The sequence below is a fragment of the Tetrao urogallus genome (genome assembly GCF_951394365.1).
Source record: "Tetrao urogallus genome assembly, chromosome: Z".
NCBI classification, from domain to species: domain Eukaryota; kingdom Metazoa; phylum Chordata; class Aves; order Galliformes; family Phasianidae; genus Tetrao; species Tetrao urogallus.
The window spans coordinates 18,708,509-18,726,586 of record NC_136816.1 but is presented as its reverse complement, the minus strand read 5'-3'; the positions used below and the strand labels follow the sequence as shown (position 1 = coordinate 18,726,586).

The following is an 18,078-nucleotide window of genomic DNA, read 5'->3' as shown; positions in this document are numbered from 1 at the left end:
ACGACTTCCGCAAGCTGCTTGTAAAACGCTTCATCCATCTCCTCATCCTGATTTGGTGGTCTATAACAGACTCCAATTACGACATCTCCCCCACAGGCCTTCCCCCTGATCCTCACCCATAGACACTCCACTTTATCATTTGCAATCCCAAGCTCTTCAACATCAAAACAGTCCTTAATATAAAGGGCCACACCACCGCCCTTCCTTCCTTGTCTATCCCTTCTGAAGAGCTTATAGCCATCTATCTCAACACTCCAGTCATGGGAGCAGTCCCACCATGTTTCAGTAACAGCAGCTAGATCACAGTTAGCCTGGTGCACAATCGTTTCCAGTTCCTCCTGCTTATTGCTCATGCTGCGTGCATTGGTATAGATGCACTTGAGCCGAGTCATTTGCCTCACTCCCAGCTCTACAATTTTTCCCCTAGGCTCTTCTCCTGTGAGGCCTGTACTGTCCCCTTCCCCCGTCATAATTAGTTTAAAGCTCCATCGATGAGCCCCGCTAGCTCCTGAGCTAAGATTCATTGCCCCCTTTGAGACAGGTGAGCTCCATGGTTGGACAGCAAGCCAGGGGCCGAGTAAACTACCCCATGATCGAAGAATCCAAAGTTTCTGGCTCGGCACCAGCCTCTGAGCCAGTTATTCATTGCTTGGACCTTCTGTGCAAGCTCTGAATCCCAGACCGCCCCTGATAGTACAGAACAAAAGACAACTTGTGCTCCTGCACCTTGAACTAAGTGCCCTAAACCCTTGAAATCTCTTTTCATTGCCCGTAGGCTTGTCTGAGAAATTTCTTCACTGCCCGCCTGAACTATGAGCAATGGAAAGTAATCAGTGGGCCTCACCAGCTTTGGTATTTTCCTGCTTATGTCCCTGACCCGGGCCCCAGGAAGGCAGCACACTTCTCGGTGGCTTGGGTCTGGTCTGCATATGGGGCCCTCCGTTCCCCTGAGAAGGGAGTCACCCACCACGACCACCCTTCTTTCTTTCCTGACAGAGGCAGTCTGGAGGCATGGGGGTGTCCGCCTTGCCCTAGACTCCCTCCTTGCCTTAGGCTCCCTCCTTGGCAGATCTTCCATCACCTCATTGCTCACCTCACCTTCCATTTCCAGCATGTGAAACCTGTTTCTAAGGGGGATCTGGGGAAGCGGGGTAGGCAGCCAGGGGGGGTTCCCATGACGTCTGACGTCACAAACTGCAAAAGAAAAAGAGGGAGGCCATTGTCACTTGCTATTCCCAGAGCAGGCAGCAGTGACCCCCCAGCCCTAGCTCCCTGTGACCAACTTGAGGGTTGTGTTCCCCACACTGCTGACCTCTGCTACTGTAGGTGCACCCCAGCTCCCGGAGTCAGATGGGGCCAGGGAAAAATTTGAGATGCTGTGGGATGAGCACCAAGAACTGCTGACAGCCCTACAGCACAACCCAACCCATTGCTCCAAGACTCACAGCTGTGCTCAACTACCATCCAGGCATAAGTTCATGCTGGTCTCTACTGGTGACAAAATTTATACACAAAGGTCAGTGAGGTCACAGTCATCTCTGGCTGATACCACAACCTTTTGGTCAATGACCACACTGCCCATTGCTGCATGTATTTAGGCACCATCCTGGGTCTTCATCATCTTCCATCACTCAGTGATTTTTCTTTGTAATGGTGACATATATGGGAAAATAAAAATTGCACGTTATCCACAATAATCCATCTTCCACAAACTGTTTGTACTTCCTGAAACTTAGAGACACTTCTTTTGCTTGTTCTGGATGAAAAATCAATTGGTGGCGGTCTCTCTGTCTGGCTTGCTTTCTATACCAAGTATAGCAATATATCACAGCAGGCTTTTTGCTCATACTTTCCTGTGTAACTACTCTATGGAATTTACTTTGGCAGGGAGTTGGAGTTGGTGATCTCCAGAGATCCCTTCCAACTCCTGTGATTCCATGATTCTGTGACGTTTTGGGGTATAGAATAACTCTCCTCTTATTTTATAATTTCATTCTGATGCTTGCTTTTTTCCAAAGTAGGTTAAAAGCAAAAAGTAATGTAAGGAGTACATTCAATTATGCTCCTTCATTACTTTCTCTTTGGGTCCTCTAGTTTACCAGAGCATGTAATGGTATTCTCACTTGAAAAGTTATTTTAGTCTAATAATTGTATAGATAATTATATAGGTTCTTGCAAACAGTAAGGGTAACTGGCTCACTGATATAACGCTGTAGATCCAGCTGTGTAGCTGCATTCTGATGGTATTTTTTAATGATAGTGGGTCAAGATTAATGCATATTTCTCACACTGATTCTGCAGATATGTAATATTTTAAATACGTACTTCTTCAGAAGCAACATAATTTGCTTTTATCTGGCTCAGTTACCCTGAGGAGACAAGAATCTCAATTTGTCCCTTAATCTGTTCACTTAATTTAAACAACACAGCTGTCCTAGTGAAAACTGTGGCACATTCAGGTCTTACTTCTTCATTAAGTAGTAGGTACTATAGGAAGAATAGGTAAAAAACATTTTTCACCAACGCTTTCTAAACTCAGATGAGCTGTGCATAATTGCAAGATTCAAACTAACACACCTGTTTGTAGGAAGAACAACACCCCTTGCCTTAAAAAATGTAGACACATGAGATCTCAGAGACCCTAACTGGAGGTAGCAAAGGGATAAATGATATCTTAAGTGCAAATCTCTGACTGTTACTAGCATGATATATGGGTAAGAACTACTGAAAGAGCATATGTTAAATATGTGTTCAGGAGATACCTACTACACCTTCTGAAACTAATATTCCAGAATGCCTTCACAGACTTTGTCTTTGTGCCCTCACCTGGCATGCTGCTTGTGCTTGCAGATGATAGTGATATGTTTGTTTGGATTAACTTGAGCAGAAGTGTGGAAACAGGATAGGAGAGACTCAGACTTCTAAGTTGCTCGAATTGGCTCTTGGCTCCATAAACAGTGACATATTGGCTGCTGGACATGAAATGTTAAGAAATCACTTCAGTTTTTATCAGGAAATAGAAAAGTTGCATCTTTTTTTTTTTTTTTTTTGTCTTCTAGACAAAATGTGTGATCAGATAAGTGATGCTGTTTTAGATGCTCATCTCAGTATTGATCCAGATGCCAAGGTTGCCTGTGGTAAGTACAATGCAGACATAAAAACAGATTAATGAAGTACGACAAGTAATCCATGTTGCCAAAAATGTCCTGTCATCCAAAATTCTTACAGTGATTGGCTGGCAGTCAGTTCTTCCTCAGTTAGCCAAAGGCCAGCACTGACATAGTAACTGTGAGGAGAACGGAGAGCAAAAGACTGCAAGGCATAAACAGGAAAAAGAATATAGAGTATTTCACTACAAATTAAAAATGATAAAATGTAGAAAACTTCTCAGGAGAAGTCACTGGTGTCAGGGAAAACTGGGGATAACAGAGCTAATTATTATGAGGAGTTTAAGAAAACTAGGGAAAAAAAGAATTGAGAAACAGTGTGTCTGAGAATGTATTTCCTGGGTTACTGAGTAAAATGTATTAATAAAATCCAGAAGTGCTAAATAGATGCATACTGTGCTTTTACAGAACCACGGTGATGCCCTTGGCTCACAGGAAGATAAATGCACAGTTTGTTTTGGTGTGATTCTGATCAAACGAGCTTGTATTTTTTGGGGTGACTTTCTGTTAAGTCTACCTGTATTCTACACTGGATATTGTCACTAGCAACATCTCTGCACATGAATTTCTGAATTGTTAATCTGGCAATGCCTCATTGTGGCAGGAGGGAGCTGGCCTGTTTGTGTGCTGTCAACATATAACAGTAAAGTCAAGGCAATAAGGAGTGCCAGTAGCATGCAGCTAAAGCAAAATAGGTATTCTGTTTCCTCTCTGATTAAATGAAGCCAAATGGTTTCTTGAGAGTAAAAGTTCCTTCCCGATGTGTCCAATAAATCAGAGTCAAGAGAGAAACTTTACTAATTATAAACCATGACAGTACAAAAGAGAAAATGGAAATTTCTGCCCAGTAGTTAAGTTCAAAATGTTGTTTTGGGGAGGCCTAAACATTTAAGAAATCAATCCCCAAGTGAGGAGCTCTAAACCTTATATGGTAAATTTCTCTTGGATAGAGCAGATAGGAGTGTTGCTGGGGCTGAGGTATTTGTGGCTGGTAGAGTGCAGTTCCTGAGCCACATTTTCTTTTGTTTACATTAATTTTGGTCAAAATGAAAAGCAAATGTAGCAAGATGAACCATTCCTATTATGATTCTAAAATAACATCTTCATGCTGTGAAGTTTTTCATAATTACCAAGATTTGCTGGGCTGCAATGGGCCTGAGAGAGTTTGTACGGACTGTTGGTGATGAGCGGAGCCTTATTTTGCCATTTCTCAGCCCTAAGATCCACAACTCTGTGTTCTTCCAGTAAGGCTTTCCCTTTAGGTAGGGATCACACAGGATTAGTTGAGAGTGGTTCTTCTCTTCATCCCGCCTGAAATACGAGGTCTCTTCTCCCAGCAGAGGAATCACAGTGCAATACATGTCTCACAGACATAAACAGCCTACTACGGTGAGGCAGACAGGAAAATAATAGCTAGTCAATGAGCACAGAACTGAGTGTGAAAATAATGGTACCAGAATACTCTGTACTGTTGTGCTACCACTGCTTAGATTTGATGTACTGTATTCATTTAGGGCTACTGTATTATCATGGTCGTGGTGTCATCCAGAGATACCATGTGAGATATATATAGCTTGGTAGTTCAGTATAGTTCAATATTCTTCTTGCAAACAGAGAAAGGTTGCCCTGTACTATGTTCTTAGCTGCTTGTATGGATTATCTAACCTAAATTGTCAATTGATGTTAGTTTGGTCACCTTGCTGTGATACTGCAGTCCATAGTTGCGCAATTTCATAGTATATTCCTTCCTGTAATACTTAGTTTTGAAAGCAAATGCAATTATTCAAACAAGATGATGACTGGATGTTAAAATTGAAGGATGAAACTCAGTGTAGGCTTATGTAAGGGGAAAAAGAGCACACTTAATCACAAGTGTAGTTGGTTAGGTTTGGAGTTCATTGCAAGCTCTTGGAGGTGTGGTCTTGTTAACAGAGTCAGTCCTCAGTTGTAATACTCAGTGTTTGAGATTTCTATTAAGTTAAGGGATAGTGGAACTGAGAATTTAATTAAGCTAGTAAGTAAATCCGTGGATACCTCTCTTGAATAATGTGTGTAGTTTGTTTATTTCTCTGTCCCTATAGGAAGAAAAAATTACTGGGAAGACTAACAACACTGCCATACAATGTCTGTCAGTGAATAGTTTAGACTAGTTTTCTACTTTCCTAAAGGGATGATTGAATGGAATATGAAATAAAGCCATGTAATTGTAGATTTTATTGCTGTGGTGAAGATTTTGTGATTGATTGCTATATGTTTAACACCAAATGGAGAATATATCCCTGTTCATTGCAGGGGTGCTGGACTAGATGACCTTTAAGGATCCCTTACAACTCAACCAATTCTGTGATTCTATGAAATTTGAAGGCTGCAATGATGCTTGGAATATGAAATGATTCTGCACAGAACTGTAATGTAGTTGTGGAGCTTCCCATGTCAGGCTGCTGTAGATGCTAGAAGTTTTCATGGTTGCCAGAGGCAACTGGGTGAATCAGCGTAGCAAAAATCCATCACAGATTAGTAAAGCTGTCTGTTAATAAGTTACGTCCCTCTATCTTCAGAAGGTCCCTGAGCTGAAAATGGACCAGGAAAGCATTTGGAGTCTATATAATAATATAATAAGTCTATATAATATATATAATATATTATAAGTCTATATAATGGACCTGTTCTTACAGATATTTGCTGCTGCTACTGTGGAGATAGGATAATTGCACTGAATGAACCCACCTTGAAATGATTTTTATGTTGGTATCAGTTTAAGAGAAGAGTAATGGCACACAGACATATACTTAAGCTAAGGTATTCTCTGAGTTTCCCCAATAAGCAATCATTTTTATAGGAAACCTTATTCAGCATCATCTTGTGCAATTGTAAAAATAGCAGCAGTAGAATTCTTACTTTTTTCTTTATGTCTTTCTTTCTTGTTTTTTTTCCTGCAGAATGTGTGGCAAAAACTGGAATGATTTTGCTTTGTGGAGAGATCACATCCCGGGCTATAGTAGATTACCAACAAATTGTAAGAGAGACCCTTAAGAGGATAGGGTATGATGACTCTTCTAAAGGTGAGATCCTTCTTTCATTCATTGTTGGATCTGCTCTGCATGTGGCCAAAATCTTGTTTCTATAATCTGCTTAAAAATGAAACAAAATGTACGTCTAACCTGCAAGAAAAATGCACAGATGTTGATACATATTTTTGTGCAGATGCTGAAGAAGCTACTTGGAGGTAGAATATTCACAAAACACTTATTCTTCAAAAGACTATCTACTCCCTTCTCCTCTGTTAAAGAAAAACTAGTGTTTACTCAGTTATCTAAAAGTAGTTACATCACAGGTCTATACAGTGAAAGCTTAAGCCTTGATGATCCCTGCCCTTGGGGCAAATAAGCCTACAAAACTTGAGTTTAATTTCCAAGGGAATTCTTTATGTACTTTATGTATACATTTTCCCATGGTAGCTTCATTTCAGCAATTTAATCCCCAACACAACTATTTTCTTTCAGTTTTCCCTTTTCATATATTACTTGCATAGTTTTTCTCCAATTCTAGAACTTGAAGCAATAGCAACAACAAAAGAGTAACAATTTCTGGTAACATTTTCCACATGTGGTTTGAACCCTAGGCATCTGTATATAAGCACTGTCACAAGCTTTTGTGGGGCAGCTAGGGTTACACTTGACCTGTCAGTTTAAAAAGCTCATTTCAACTGCAACTTGCCCAGATCCTAGTACTGTAAAACCAATATGCTCATATTGTCTGCTTTTGTTAGCAGTACAAAACCATGATGGTGTAGGAAAGTTGTATACTTAGGTTTATTGAAGTTTTAGCCAAGGTAAGTAGATAATCCCCAAAAGCTTTTTTAGTGGATGGTAAACTCTCAAAATTATATGACCTCACTTCCCAAAAATACCTTCACTAGGATTGGACCATAAGACTTGCACAGTTCTAGTGGCCTTAGAGCAACAGTGTCAAGAGATCAAGCACGCTGTCTCCCATGGCAAGAGTGACGATGACATTGGAGCAGGGGATCAGGTAATGGGATTTTATTCTAGACACTGAAATGAAGCGTGTGCACAAGCAGTTAGATTTGAGCTAGACAGACACTTTCCTTTATGGGCACTGCAGAAATTTAAGCGTAAGAATTAAAGCCAAATACTTTGTATTCTCTTAACCATCAGAAGTGCAAAAACAAACAAACAGACCAAACAAACAAACAAAAAAACTCAAGCCATTAAACCAACCAAAACCATAATCTGCCAAAAACAAAGCAAACCAACCAGTCAAACAAGTACAAGAAATGACATAGTCGTCACTAACTTCTCTGAGAATGTCTTCTCCAGTGGCGCTGCTGGTTAGAGCTACAATTAAGCTTTTGATCAGTAGATGGCAGTGCTGGTCTTTCACGTCCTGTGAAAGAGGCCTGGTTCTGCTTCTCAGGCTGCATTATTTCAGTTGTCGCGAATGGGGAAAAGGCAGACCAGACTCCATGAGCTTTATGGCTGTTAGGCCTCTGCAGTGAATTCTTGCGGATGATTACATCACGCTTGGGAAGCAGGCCTTTCTGTAACTCTCATTCTCATGCAGTGCAGACACATAGGTGTAATTTCAGGCTGGTTATGCCTCCAAGTGTAGTCATTCTGCAAGTTACTGCTGTCTGTTTCTAGATTTGGCTGATTTTAAAGTATTTTGTGGCAAAGACGTGCAGAAACTAAAAGAGAACATGGAAATGGGTGGCTTAATTCCCTGTATTTCAATGCAGGGTTTGATGTTTGGTTATGCCACTGATGAAACTGAGGAATGTATGCCCTTAACAGTCCTCCTGGCACATAAGCTTACTTCAAGGATAAAGGATCTGGAACGAAATGGAACATGGCCCTGGGTTAGACCAGATGGAAAAACACAGGTTTGTAAAGTAAATGCATAGATATTAGTTTACAAACTTTCACGGTGAGTAAGTACAGTAGTCACTTTCCCTGTCTGTTACTAAACTGGAATATTTATATGTAATATTTAATACATGTATATACACATATATTTTAAAAATGATAGTGTTATTTTCATATTCCAAGGTGAGCTGGATTTCACAAGGTGCATTTGTGTGTAACACATATGGGAGGTTTAATCTGTTCTGCCATTGTCTTTACAGTTTTCTTCAAATTAACTCTGGTATTTTGCTTCTTTTCCTCTGGTGATTAGGAAGATTAACACATTACTAACAAGTTTTGTTTGTTTGTTTTTGTTTTTATTTTCTGCATAAACATCTATATTCCAGAATTTCGGATTGATAAAAAGCAGTTTCTCAGTCAGACAAAACAGGTCTGTTCCTGTGTGAAACTCCATACATGCTTATTTGACTAATCACAGAATCATAGAATCACAGAATGGCCAGGGTTGGAAGGGACCTCAAGGATCATGAATCTCCAACCCCCTGCCGCATGCATGGCCACCAACCTCCCCATTTAATACCAGACCAGGCTGCCCAGGGCCACATCCAATCTGGCCTTGAACACCTCCAGGGATGGGGCATCCACAACCTCTCTGGGCAGCCTGTTCCAGCACCTCACCATTCTCACAGTAAAGAACTTCCCCCTGACATCCAACCTCAATCTTCCCTCCCTCAACTTAAAGCCATTTCCCCTTTCTGCAGTTATCTACCTTTTCAAAGAGTTGATTCCCCTCCTGTTTGTAGGCCCCCTTTACGTATTGAAAGGCTGCAGTGAGGTCACCCTGCAGCCCTTCTTTTCTTCATGCTGAACAAGCCCAGCTCCCTCAACCTGTCTTCATAGGGAGGTGCTCCAGTCCCCTGATCATCTTCATGGCTCTCCTCTGGACCCTCTCCAACAGCTCTCTGTCTTTCTTGTACTGGGGGCTCCAGATCTGGACACATGGACTAATGATCAGAGCCACTGATGGCTGTGTTACAGAGTAGATGAGTCACTGAGGCACACTGTAACAATAGTGCACTTGGTCTGTCTAAAAGGCTGTCCTTCCAGGCTTTCAAGTCTGCAGAAGAGGAGTGGAAATCCACGAATGTTACACTTCCAAGGCAGCACATTGTCCTATTCTTATATTCTATTGCTTTGATGCAAATGAACTGTACTGAATTATACTGCTACAGCTGTTACAGCAGCAGTACAGCAACATGGATAACCTGTACCTTTTGTTGGCAGTGTGAATAGACTGGTTTCTTCTCATTGTATGTATCCAAACTTGCTTGGAGGGTAGAAAACTAGAGAAATCTTAGTCTACAAGAACGCTAAAGGTGGAGCAGTGTCATGTATTTGTACGTATATAAAAGCTGTTCAAAGGGTAGTGAAGAATACAGATCACCATATCATCAACCACATTTACTCACTTCAGCAGAGATCTCCAGATGTTATTTTGATTTTACTTTGGAGGCTTACTATTTGAAGTTATCTTACCATGCAAAACTAAATGAGTTTAGCTTCTGCCAGGAACAATCCTAGGCAGAATCCTTCTGTATGGAAGTGATTCGTCTTTTTTTTTTTTTTTTTTTACTGTATGTGTAAATACAGGCAATATCCTTTACTTGTGGTAATGATGCTTTAGCACTTTTCCTACAGTGATACTAAATGTCAGCAATAATATTTTTCTTCCCCTTTCCCTGCACTTATTATTGTTACTATTATTATTATTATTTGCTGTAGAAAAGAACTATGAAGTTCTTTCTAAATTTTCAGACTAGTGTTCTACATGAAGAAGTGTGCTCTAAGGGTATTCCTGGCCTTGATTTGGTACCTTTTTTTCTTTCCAGGTCACTATGGAATACAAGGAGAGTGATGGAGCAGTGGAACCCATCCGAGTGCATACAGTTGTGATCTCAGTACATCATGCCCCAGATGTACCTCTACAACACATACAAAAGGAGCTAATGGAGAAAGTTGTTAAAGAAGTCATTCCAGAGAAGTATCTCGATGAAGACACAATTTATCATCTCCTTCCAAGTGAGAAATTTGTAGAAGGTGGTCCTAAGGTATGGTGCTTTGAAAGTAGAAAGGATAAAGAGACTTGGATTCAGAGAGCCTGAACAAACTTTGCCACATGTTTCTAAATGTTCTCTTGCACTGGTATACCTTCAATGAATAAAGCGTAAATATTTTTCAGGAATCTTCAGTCACTGCTACTGAACTTTTTGTACTGGACAGCTTGCATTGAAACTGAGCTTTACATGCCTGGATAGCCAAATGTCAAAATCTCTGTATTGGTCCCAGAAGGTGTTTTTAAATGACCAAAAGTCAGCCTTTAAGTTACATGTTAAAATATCTGACAAGTGGTTTGTCTGTGCTTTCACAGTAAAACAAAGAAACAAATGCACACACACACACACAAAGAAACAAACAAAAAGACTCAGAATTAACAACACCTTCTACAAATGGGTTTTTATATATGTGTATATTTCCATATTTGAATTATTCAGAAAAGCTGCACAAATTTCAGTGGAGACCTTAATGCACCAAGCCCCTCAGCACTCATCAGAATTTGACTTGTGTTCTACTTTCCAGGAGCTAGGAAGTTATAAGCAGGTCGTTACTATGAAAAGGTAAAAAGTCTTGCTGCACTTTTTTTTCAGTTTTGTAAAAGGTGTTTCAGGAAGGACCAAAACTACAAGGTGTGCTCATACTGTGGTGAAGTAGAGAAACTGCTTTCACTGAAGAATAAATATCAGTGTTACTCTGGTATCATTTATTTGAATATTTAAAGTTAGTGGATTAATACAGTTTGTGCTCTTTCAAGATGGAATTTCTTGACATTCCGAGTTCATTTATCAGCTTGCAGTCACTAACTTTATTAATCTCACAGAAAGGCAGTAATTCTCTGCTGGCTGAATAAGTTAAAACATCTCATCAAGTCATGGGAAGTAGGCCAAACAGCATGCAAAAGTGTTGCTAAGGACAAAGGCAGACAGGAAGAAGAAAGGAGAAATACCAAATTGCTCTTGTGCCACCAGAGAACTGTTTGGTGAACTCATAGTATTTCAGTGCTCTTGTCCTACACAGCTCTGAACTGTAGACCCATGAAATTAATTCTTCCTCTGTAGTATGTGTATGTAAATGGATCTTGTTGACCTCTTAGGCTACATATGATCTGTTCTTCAGCAAGACTTTTGTCTTTCTAAATTCTTCACCGTTGTCACGTGTAGTGAAGTAATAGATCAGTACTTTGACACTGTGAATTTGCAGGGAGCAGTCTTTTTGTAATGTTTACTGTTATGCCACATTCTTATCTTCAAAAGTTATTGCATCACAGATGTTACCAACAGTGATGGTACCATCAGTTAGTGAAAAATAATCCAGTCCTGTAGAGCTCATTCATTAAACAGTTGTAAGCAAAAACAAATGTGCTGAACATTAAGTTCTCTTTGTGGAAAATACAACAAAACAAAACGATACCCAATAACTTAGTATGGAATTGGATGAACTGTTGTGTTTCATGAGTATTCAATTGCTTGTTCTGCAGAGTGATGCTGGTCTGACTGGTAGGAAGATCATTGTTGATACATATGGAGGTTGGGGAGCCCATGGTGGAGGAGCTTTCTCTGGAAAAGACCCATCCAAAGTTGATCGTTCTGCAGCATATGCAGCTCGATGGGTTGCAAAATCTCTGGTGAAAGCTGGTCTCTGTAAAAGAGTATTAATACAGGTAAGAGCAACTGTGAAATTAATAGACCATAACAGACAATCTATCCCTTGTGTGGCCATTCCTTCAGAACACATGCTTGCAATCTCAGTCACAGTCCAGTCTAAGACCAGAAAGCACCTGGAACAAGGAGTGTTCTCAGTAATGTTCTTTCTCCAGTTGTGTTGCTATCCCTGCTCCCAGCACCTCTTTGCATTATCACTGCTTTTACTGCAGCAACTCAGCTGATGCTCTGCATACACATTCATTCCCAGCACTTCAAACTGGGCTTTACTGCACATCGCAGTTATGTTAGCAGTGTCTTTGTTATGTAATCCGCACTTCTGAATAGCCAAATTATTTGTATCTTAAAGCACATTAAGCTGTATTTGAAAATACCCTAAAGTTGCTGTGAGTGGACTCCACTATGGTGCTAAGTGTGACTAAAAATAAAATTCAATCATATGAATATTTGTTTTTTAAAAGTTTGAAACAAGAAGAGCTTTCATCATCAGAAGAAATGCATTTCCTTCCTTGGGTATGAATTTTTGGGACTCCTAAGTCTCAGCTGGAAGCAGGTGTTTTATTGGCACCTAGACAGTTATGCTATTGGTTGGAACCCAAACTGAATGCTAAAACATGGAGATTTGTCTAGGCATTTTGCAATACTTGTTTATATACATATTTATTCCAAGTAGCTGCTACGTAGTAGCTTTAACTCAGGATGTTAAAATGTAGCAGTGATCTTGCTGGTATTTTTCTGGAGAAATGAGTTTAAGAACCCTTTATTTACATACACAGTGATGTAATGCCAGACATCTCAATTAGGAACAAGATCTCTTGCTTTAGGTGTGCATGTGTTTTATATGTGCAGTAAGACAAGTTAAGGGCAGACAGAACAGGGAGTGCACATTAGCAAATCTCTCTTCTTTTTTTTTTTTTTAATTCCCTTCTCTGAGGTGACAGAAGATATCTGGCTTCCTGGGATACACATTTTTAGTGGTATTTTGGAACACATACACCATTGTCTTAATTCTTCAGTCAGGTGGGAATATTATTGTTTCAGAACTCTGAGAGATCCTCCTTAAATTCCCAAGCCTGGCTTTAGATATGGCAAGACTAATGTTGTTAATAGCAAACTTGGAGATGTCAGATATTAACAGTGAAACTAAGAAAGGAGGAGAGAAGAGAATGAGAGCAGAAAAGCAAAGGTTTTGTTAAATCATTGGTGTCTGGATTAAAGATAATGAAAATAAAAACGTATCAAACAGAATTAGAAACATGTTTTCAGTGCTGTTGTAGCTGTATGCTGGATTAAGACCTTGCTGGCCTTCAATTAGCCTGATAATTGAGCTGGCTTTGCAATAGACATTGTTTCCTTGCTAGCCAGCCTGTAATACTGAAAAGCTAAAACAATGGTGGGAACTACCATTGATCAGCTGTTTAATGTCACAGATGCTACATATGTTTTATTTAGTATGACATAAAATTACTAGCTTATTTGTTAATAAAAAAGAGGCCTAACTTTAGTTCTAACATTAGGCTTAACTAAAAGGACAAATAGCAAAAGCATATTCCCTATATATATATAGGGAATATATATATATGAAAGTACATGTGATCTTCCCTTGATAAATGAGATAGCCATTTCCTCTCTCAGAGGCAAAATGTAGGAAGGAGTGTTTTAACTGCATCTGGGTTACATGCATGTCTTCCACAGCTATCATATGCTATTGGTCTGAGTCATCCTCTTGCAATCTCTGTGTTTCATTATGGAACCTCAGACAGATCTGAAGAAGAGCTGCTTGAGATTGTACAGAAAAACTTTGATCTACGTCTTGGAGCTATCATAAGGTTTGTGTGCTGTTAGTATTTGTGAAATAAATCATATTCTTAATATTCTTCTAACAGTTTAATATTCAAGTTTCTGTCTTCTTACCTCCCAAAAGTCACCTTCATCATATGTCTAATATTGCTGTCATTTCTGCTGTTGCCTCTCCCACACACTCAGTATGATATACAAAGGGCCAATTCTCAAATCTGGTCACAAGATACTGAGTAAGGAAGACTTGTGTCAATTATTTAATGTTTCATCTCTCAGTAACAGTGGTAGTGTGTTGTGTTGCAGTTTATTAGCCAGGTAGCAGCATACTTGATAAAGTACAATTACAGTTTAATATCAGATGCAGATAGGTTTTTCAAACAGTCTGTTTTAGGGGTATGTAAGCCTCCGAAGCCCAGATTTATCTGGAAGGCATCAGAAAGGCTGGTCTTTACTGAAGAAAATTAAACAGGGTCTCCCTGCCCTTAATCTTTAGATAGCAACAGTTTGTGAGACAGTTGCCACAAGATGACAAGATTCTGGTGTCCTCACTTCACAAGCAGTCCCTTTAAAATGAGTGGGATGTTTTAGTGTTTGCCACTGCATTTCTGGGAATATTGGCCATTAGCCCAGAAGAGAAAATAACATTTTTAAGTTACTAGCTTCTGCAAGCCTTTATTCTGCATCAGAAAATCTGAGCAATGAGACCCTGTCAATAGTTGTTATACAGCCCTACGTAGCCTGTTTGAAGTCAACTGAATTTGATTTAAAAGGAATACAGATTTCTTAAACACTTTCATAAACCTTGATAAGAGATTGAAGTATCTTGTGTTTAAAAAAAAGGGGGGGGAGGGAGATGGGGGGAAGGAAGGGAAAAGTAAAAAGAAAAAAGGAAAAGCCCACCATGAAATGAACTGTCTTGAAGTGAAAATTCAGTTGTGTTCAGAAGCATGAGTCATTGAGCCTACCATGTAGTCAGTGAGGACACAGAAACCCCCTGCAGCCAACTCAGCCATATATCTTTCTGAAATGTTTCTGGGCCTGAGCAAGAAGGTGTTTTAGACAGATTCTCACCTCTTTTTTTCCTATTAAGGAAGCTACCACACTGTGAATTCATCCCTTATTAAGCTTCATAAAATTTGGCATTGGAGCTCAAGTCTGAGATAAGTACCAGCAAGAGTATGATTTCATGCATCACAGAATCACTTTGTCACTTTCAGCAATGCTAGTTTTAAAACTAGCTTAATGTTAACACATTTATTTGAGTGAACTGCTCTAAATGATTTATTTCTCTTTTCCTTCTGGAGCTATTCCTATCATTCTAGTCTATTTTCTAGTCTATTTATATATCTTTCTAGTCTATCTATCTAGTCTATTCTAGACTATATTCTGTAGGAATCCTTACTGTCTTTTATTCTGAGGGGTAAAATGCCAACATCTGAATGAATGAATAGGGGGGTCCTTTTGTTCCTTGAAATGAGAGCCAGCTCTCAGAATCAAGCCTTAGCAACACATTTTTCTGGTTGGGCCAACCTTTTGCATTTCTTTTTAGGATCTTACCTGAACATATATACTGACAATAGAGCTAGATTCCCCTCCCCCACAAATATTTTGAGATAATGCAAAGCATTTTAGCAACTCAGGTTGCCAGGTAACATTTCTAAGTGTTAACAGCTTAAAACTCCTCTGTGCCTTTGTAATTATGTTAGTTCATCACCATCAGTAACTATCAGACACTTTCCTTGATTGAATGTGTTCAAAAATGCCACATTTTTATCGTACATTTTCCTAAACCTGAAATGATAAAAACATTACAAAAGGAGAAGCAAGCAAGCAAAACCAAGAACATTGTATAGTGAATATTTCCTTGTTAAGCTTCACCCCATGACCTTCAAAGTTATTTAAATGGTCTGATTATCAGTTCTGAGCAACTAAGCCTCAAAACACTTCATGCTGTTTCACTTTTCATCTAGTCAGAACTCATATTTTAATGGCTTTTCTACTAGGGTCAAGTACAAATGACCGCTCTGGCTCTTGGAGAGTTTGATCATATTGCAGAAAATATTTGAGATTTAGCTGCTGTATACCATGAGATCAACAAAATGATCCCTTAAGTGTGAGAATATGTAATACCTTTACCATCTGAAATAGATTAACTATGCTACTAGTATTTGCTTTTCTTTCCTTACTCTGCTATTTCCAAGACAGTTTTCAAGGTAAGGACAACCTATTTTAAACATGCTTTCAAATGCAATTAAATAGAATAATAAATATAAGAAAGCACAGATAGAAGAAAATGTATCAGGCCTTATAATAAAGAGAAACATCTGTGTGGATACCTGTGACTAACCATTTAGCATAGCTGCAGTCCACTACATAGTACAGACTGAAAAACAATGATCATGACTTGCATGTTTACTATTTATCTAATCATAATTGCTATTAAGCCCTATTCTAATTATTTCATGCACCTTTGCTTCTTTTGAGATCACCATTGTCTTTATAGCACAGTAGCATCATATAGCACAGTAGAAAATATTCTGTAGTACACTTAAAATAAGACAAAATACATTAATGCTTGCACAATTGCACCTAAGCTTTATTCCTATTGCAGTGCTTCTGCATCACAAAGTCTAAAAAGCCTTATTAATTCATATTTGATAGATCTGAATAAAGCTGACTGTAATTACTTTAAATTGAAGCCCTCATCTTACTACTTTTACTGCTATAAATCTGTGTGGCTGTGCAAGGAAACAATGCCTAACTCATTTTTCTTCCAGGGATATTACTAATTGTCCCTCTGATACATATAAATCACAAAACATGTTGGATTTTTTTTTTTTCTTTTCATTTAGGGAGCTGGATTTGAAGAGGCCAATCTATCAAAAAACAGCATGCTATGGGCACTTTGGGAGAGAAGAATTTACATGGGAAATACCCAAAAAGCTTGTGTATTAAGCTTTTCAGAATGCTTCAGTTAACTGACAGGTGGTTTGACAATCAGGTACAACTTCAAGCTGTTCACATAAAGACTGCACCTACTCTTGTTTTAAAATGACACTGTGTAGCTAACAGGTGTACTAAAAATCATATGTATTCAAATTCTAACTTTCAACTTCAAACGCATGCAGCTCTATCCAGCATACTCCAGCTTTGTCTTTGGTAACATGAACAATTTAGGCCTTCAGCTCTGATAAGAATTTAAGTGCACAGATGACTGTGGGAACTGAAGTCAGTACAGTACTGCCAGGGAGGCTGGCTGCTGCTTACCCAGTTAACTTTGTGTTGAAGTACGTGAGGTACCTTCAAATAGCCCTCCGCAAAAGGAAAACAGTAATAGATCTATTTGTCTTAATGCTTTGGGCAGTGACTTCTACGACTACCATTTCCTTTGGTCCAAGCAAGTTAGTAGAAATTCTTGTTTCAGAACGTGGGCATTGTAGCTCTAGATGAAGTTAGATCTGAATTAGTGTTACATTTGCTTGGACTGTCGTAATTTTCTAATGAGCTTGTGTGTTGTAATTCTTCTACTCATTTATTGTTACTCCCTTAAAACTGCAATTTTCCATGTCCGCAGTTGGATGATTTTGTTAAGTTTCATTGAGCCACTGAATGAAATGTGGAAATTTTTTGTAAAAAAAACCTTAAAATTGGAGGGCATTACCTTCTTTTGAGTTCTCTAGCTGAAAGCACAAATTGAAGAAAGAATTCAAAGTCATTCACTTTTTCTTTAAGGACTGGAAAATATGAGAAGGCTTGTACACAGGAAGTAGCACTACATATCTAATCTCCAGAGCTTCTATCTAAATATTTTAACAGATTTTCTAATAGCTATTTGTCATGGGGTAGCTAATTTGCCCAGTGTAAAGTTTTCCTCAAGAATAGTAAAAGATGTGTGCTTTGTTGTGCTTAATACAATACCAGAGATGAAGCAATTTCTCCACAAAATCAATGAACATCTTTTCAAATGTTCCCATTATCATTCTGGAAATGAATTGCTTAAACTGTGTCTTCAGAAATGAAAAATGATTCCCAGAGCAGACATGAGCAGCAAGATTACTGAAAATTTAGCTAAATTAAAATGTTGCCTATGTAGAGGGATCAATCAAAATATTTGTATCTCCAAATGTTGCAAGTGCTGCTTTATTATACACGTTAATTTAATGTCAAATAAGCAGGCTCTTCTTTGAAATGCATGGCTACAATATGTTATGTAAATCTCTCAAAATACAGTGGCTCATAATCTATGTAAGAAATAAACCATAATCACACACCAGAGTGAAACACATGACAGTGTAACTGCTGCATGGATATTCTGATAATAAAGTTACATGTATGAAAGAAACATGTTACTGTAAAATTATTTGAGTATAACATACAGTATAACATGTAGAGGTATTAGTTGCTGTTCTAGGGAAAAAATAAATCAAATAATGAATTTAGATGTTCACT

At 38.8% G+C, this 18,078-nt stretch overlaps 1 protein-coding gene across 1 annotated transcript; it reads left to right on the top strand.

The window, feature by feature from the left end:
• Positions 1 to 3,064: 3,064 nt before the first annotated feature.
• On the top strand, positions 3,065 to 16,584 carry LOC306956898 (S-adenosylmethionine synthase-like; the record flags this gene model as incomplete). The annotated part of the gene is made up of 8 exons (XM_079548232.1): positions 3,065 to 3,137; positions 6,107 to 6,229; positions 7,087 to 7,199; positions 7,927 to 8,070; positions 9,943 to 10,161; positions 11,646 to 11,828; positions 13,525 to 13,658; positions 16,482 to 16,584. 8 exons carry the CDS (start codon positions 3,065 to 3,067, stop codon positions 16,582 to 16,584), a joined length of 1,092 nt encoding a protein of 363 aa, XP_079404358.1.
• Positions 16,585 to 18,078: the final 1,494 nt, after the last annotated feature.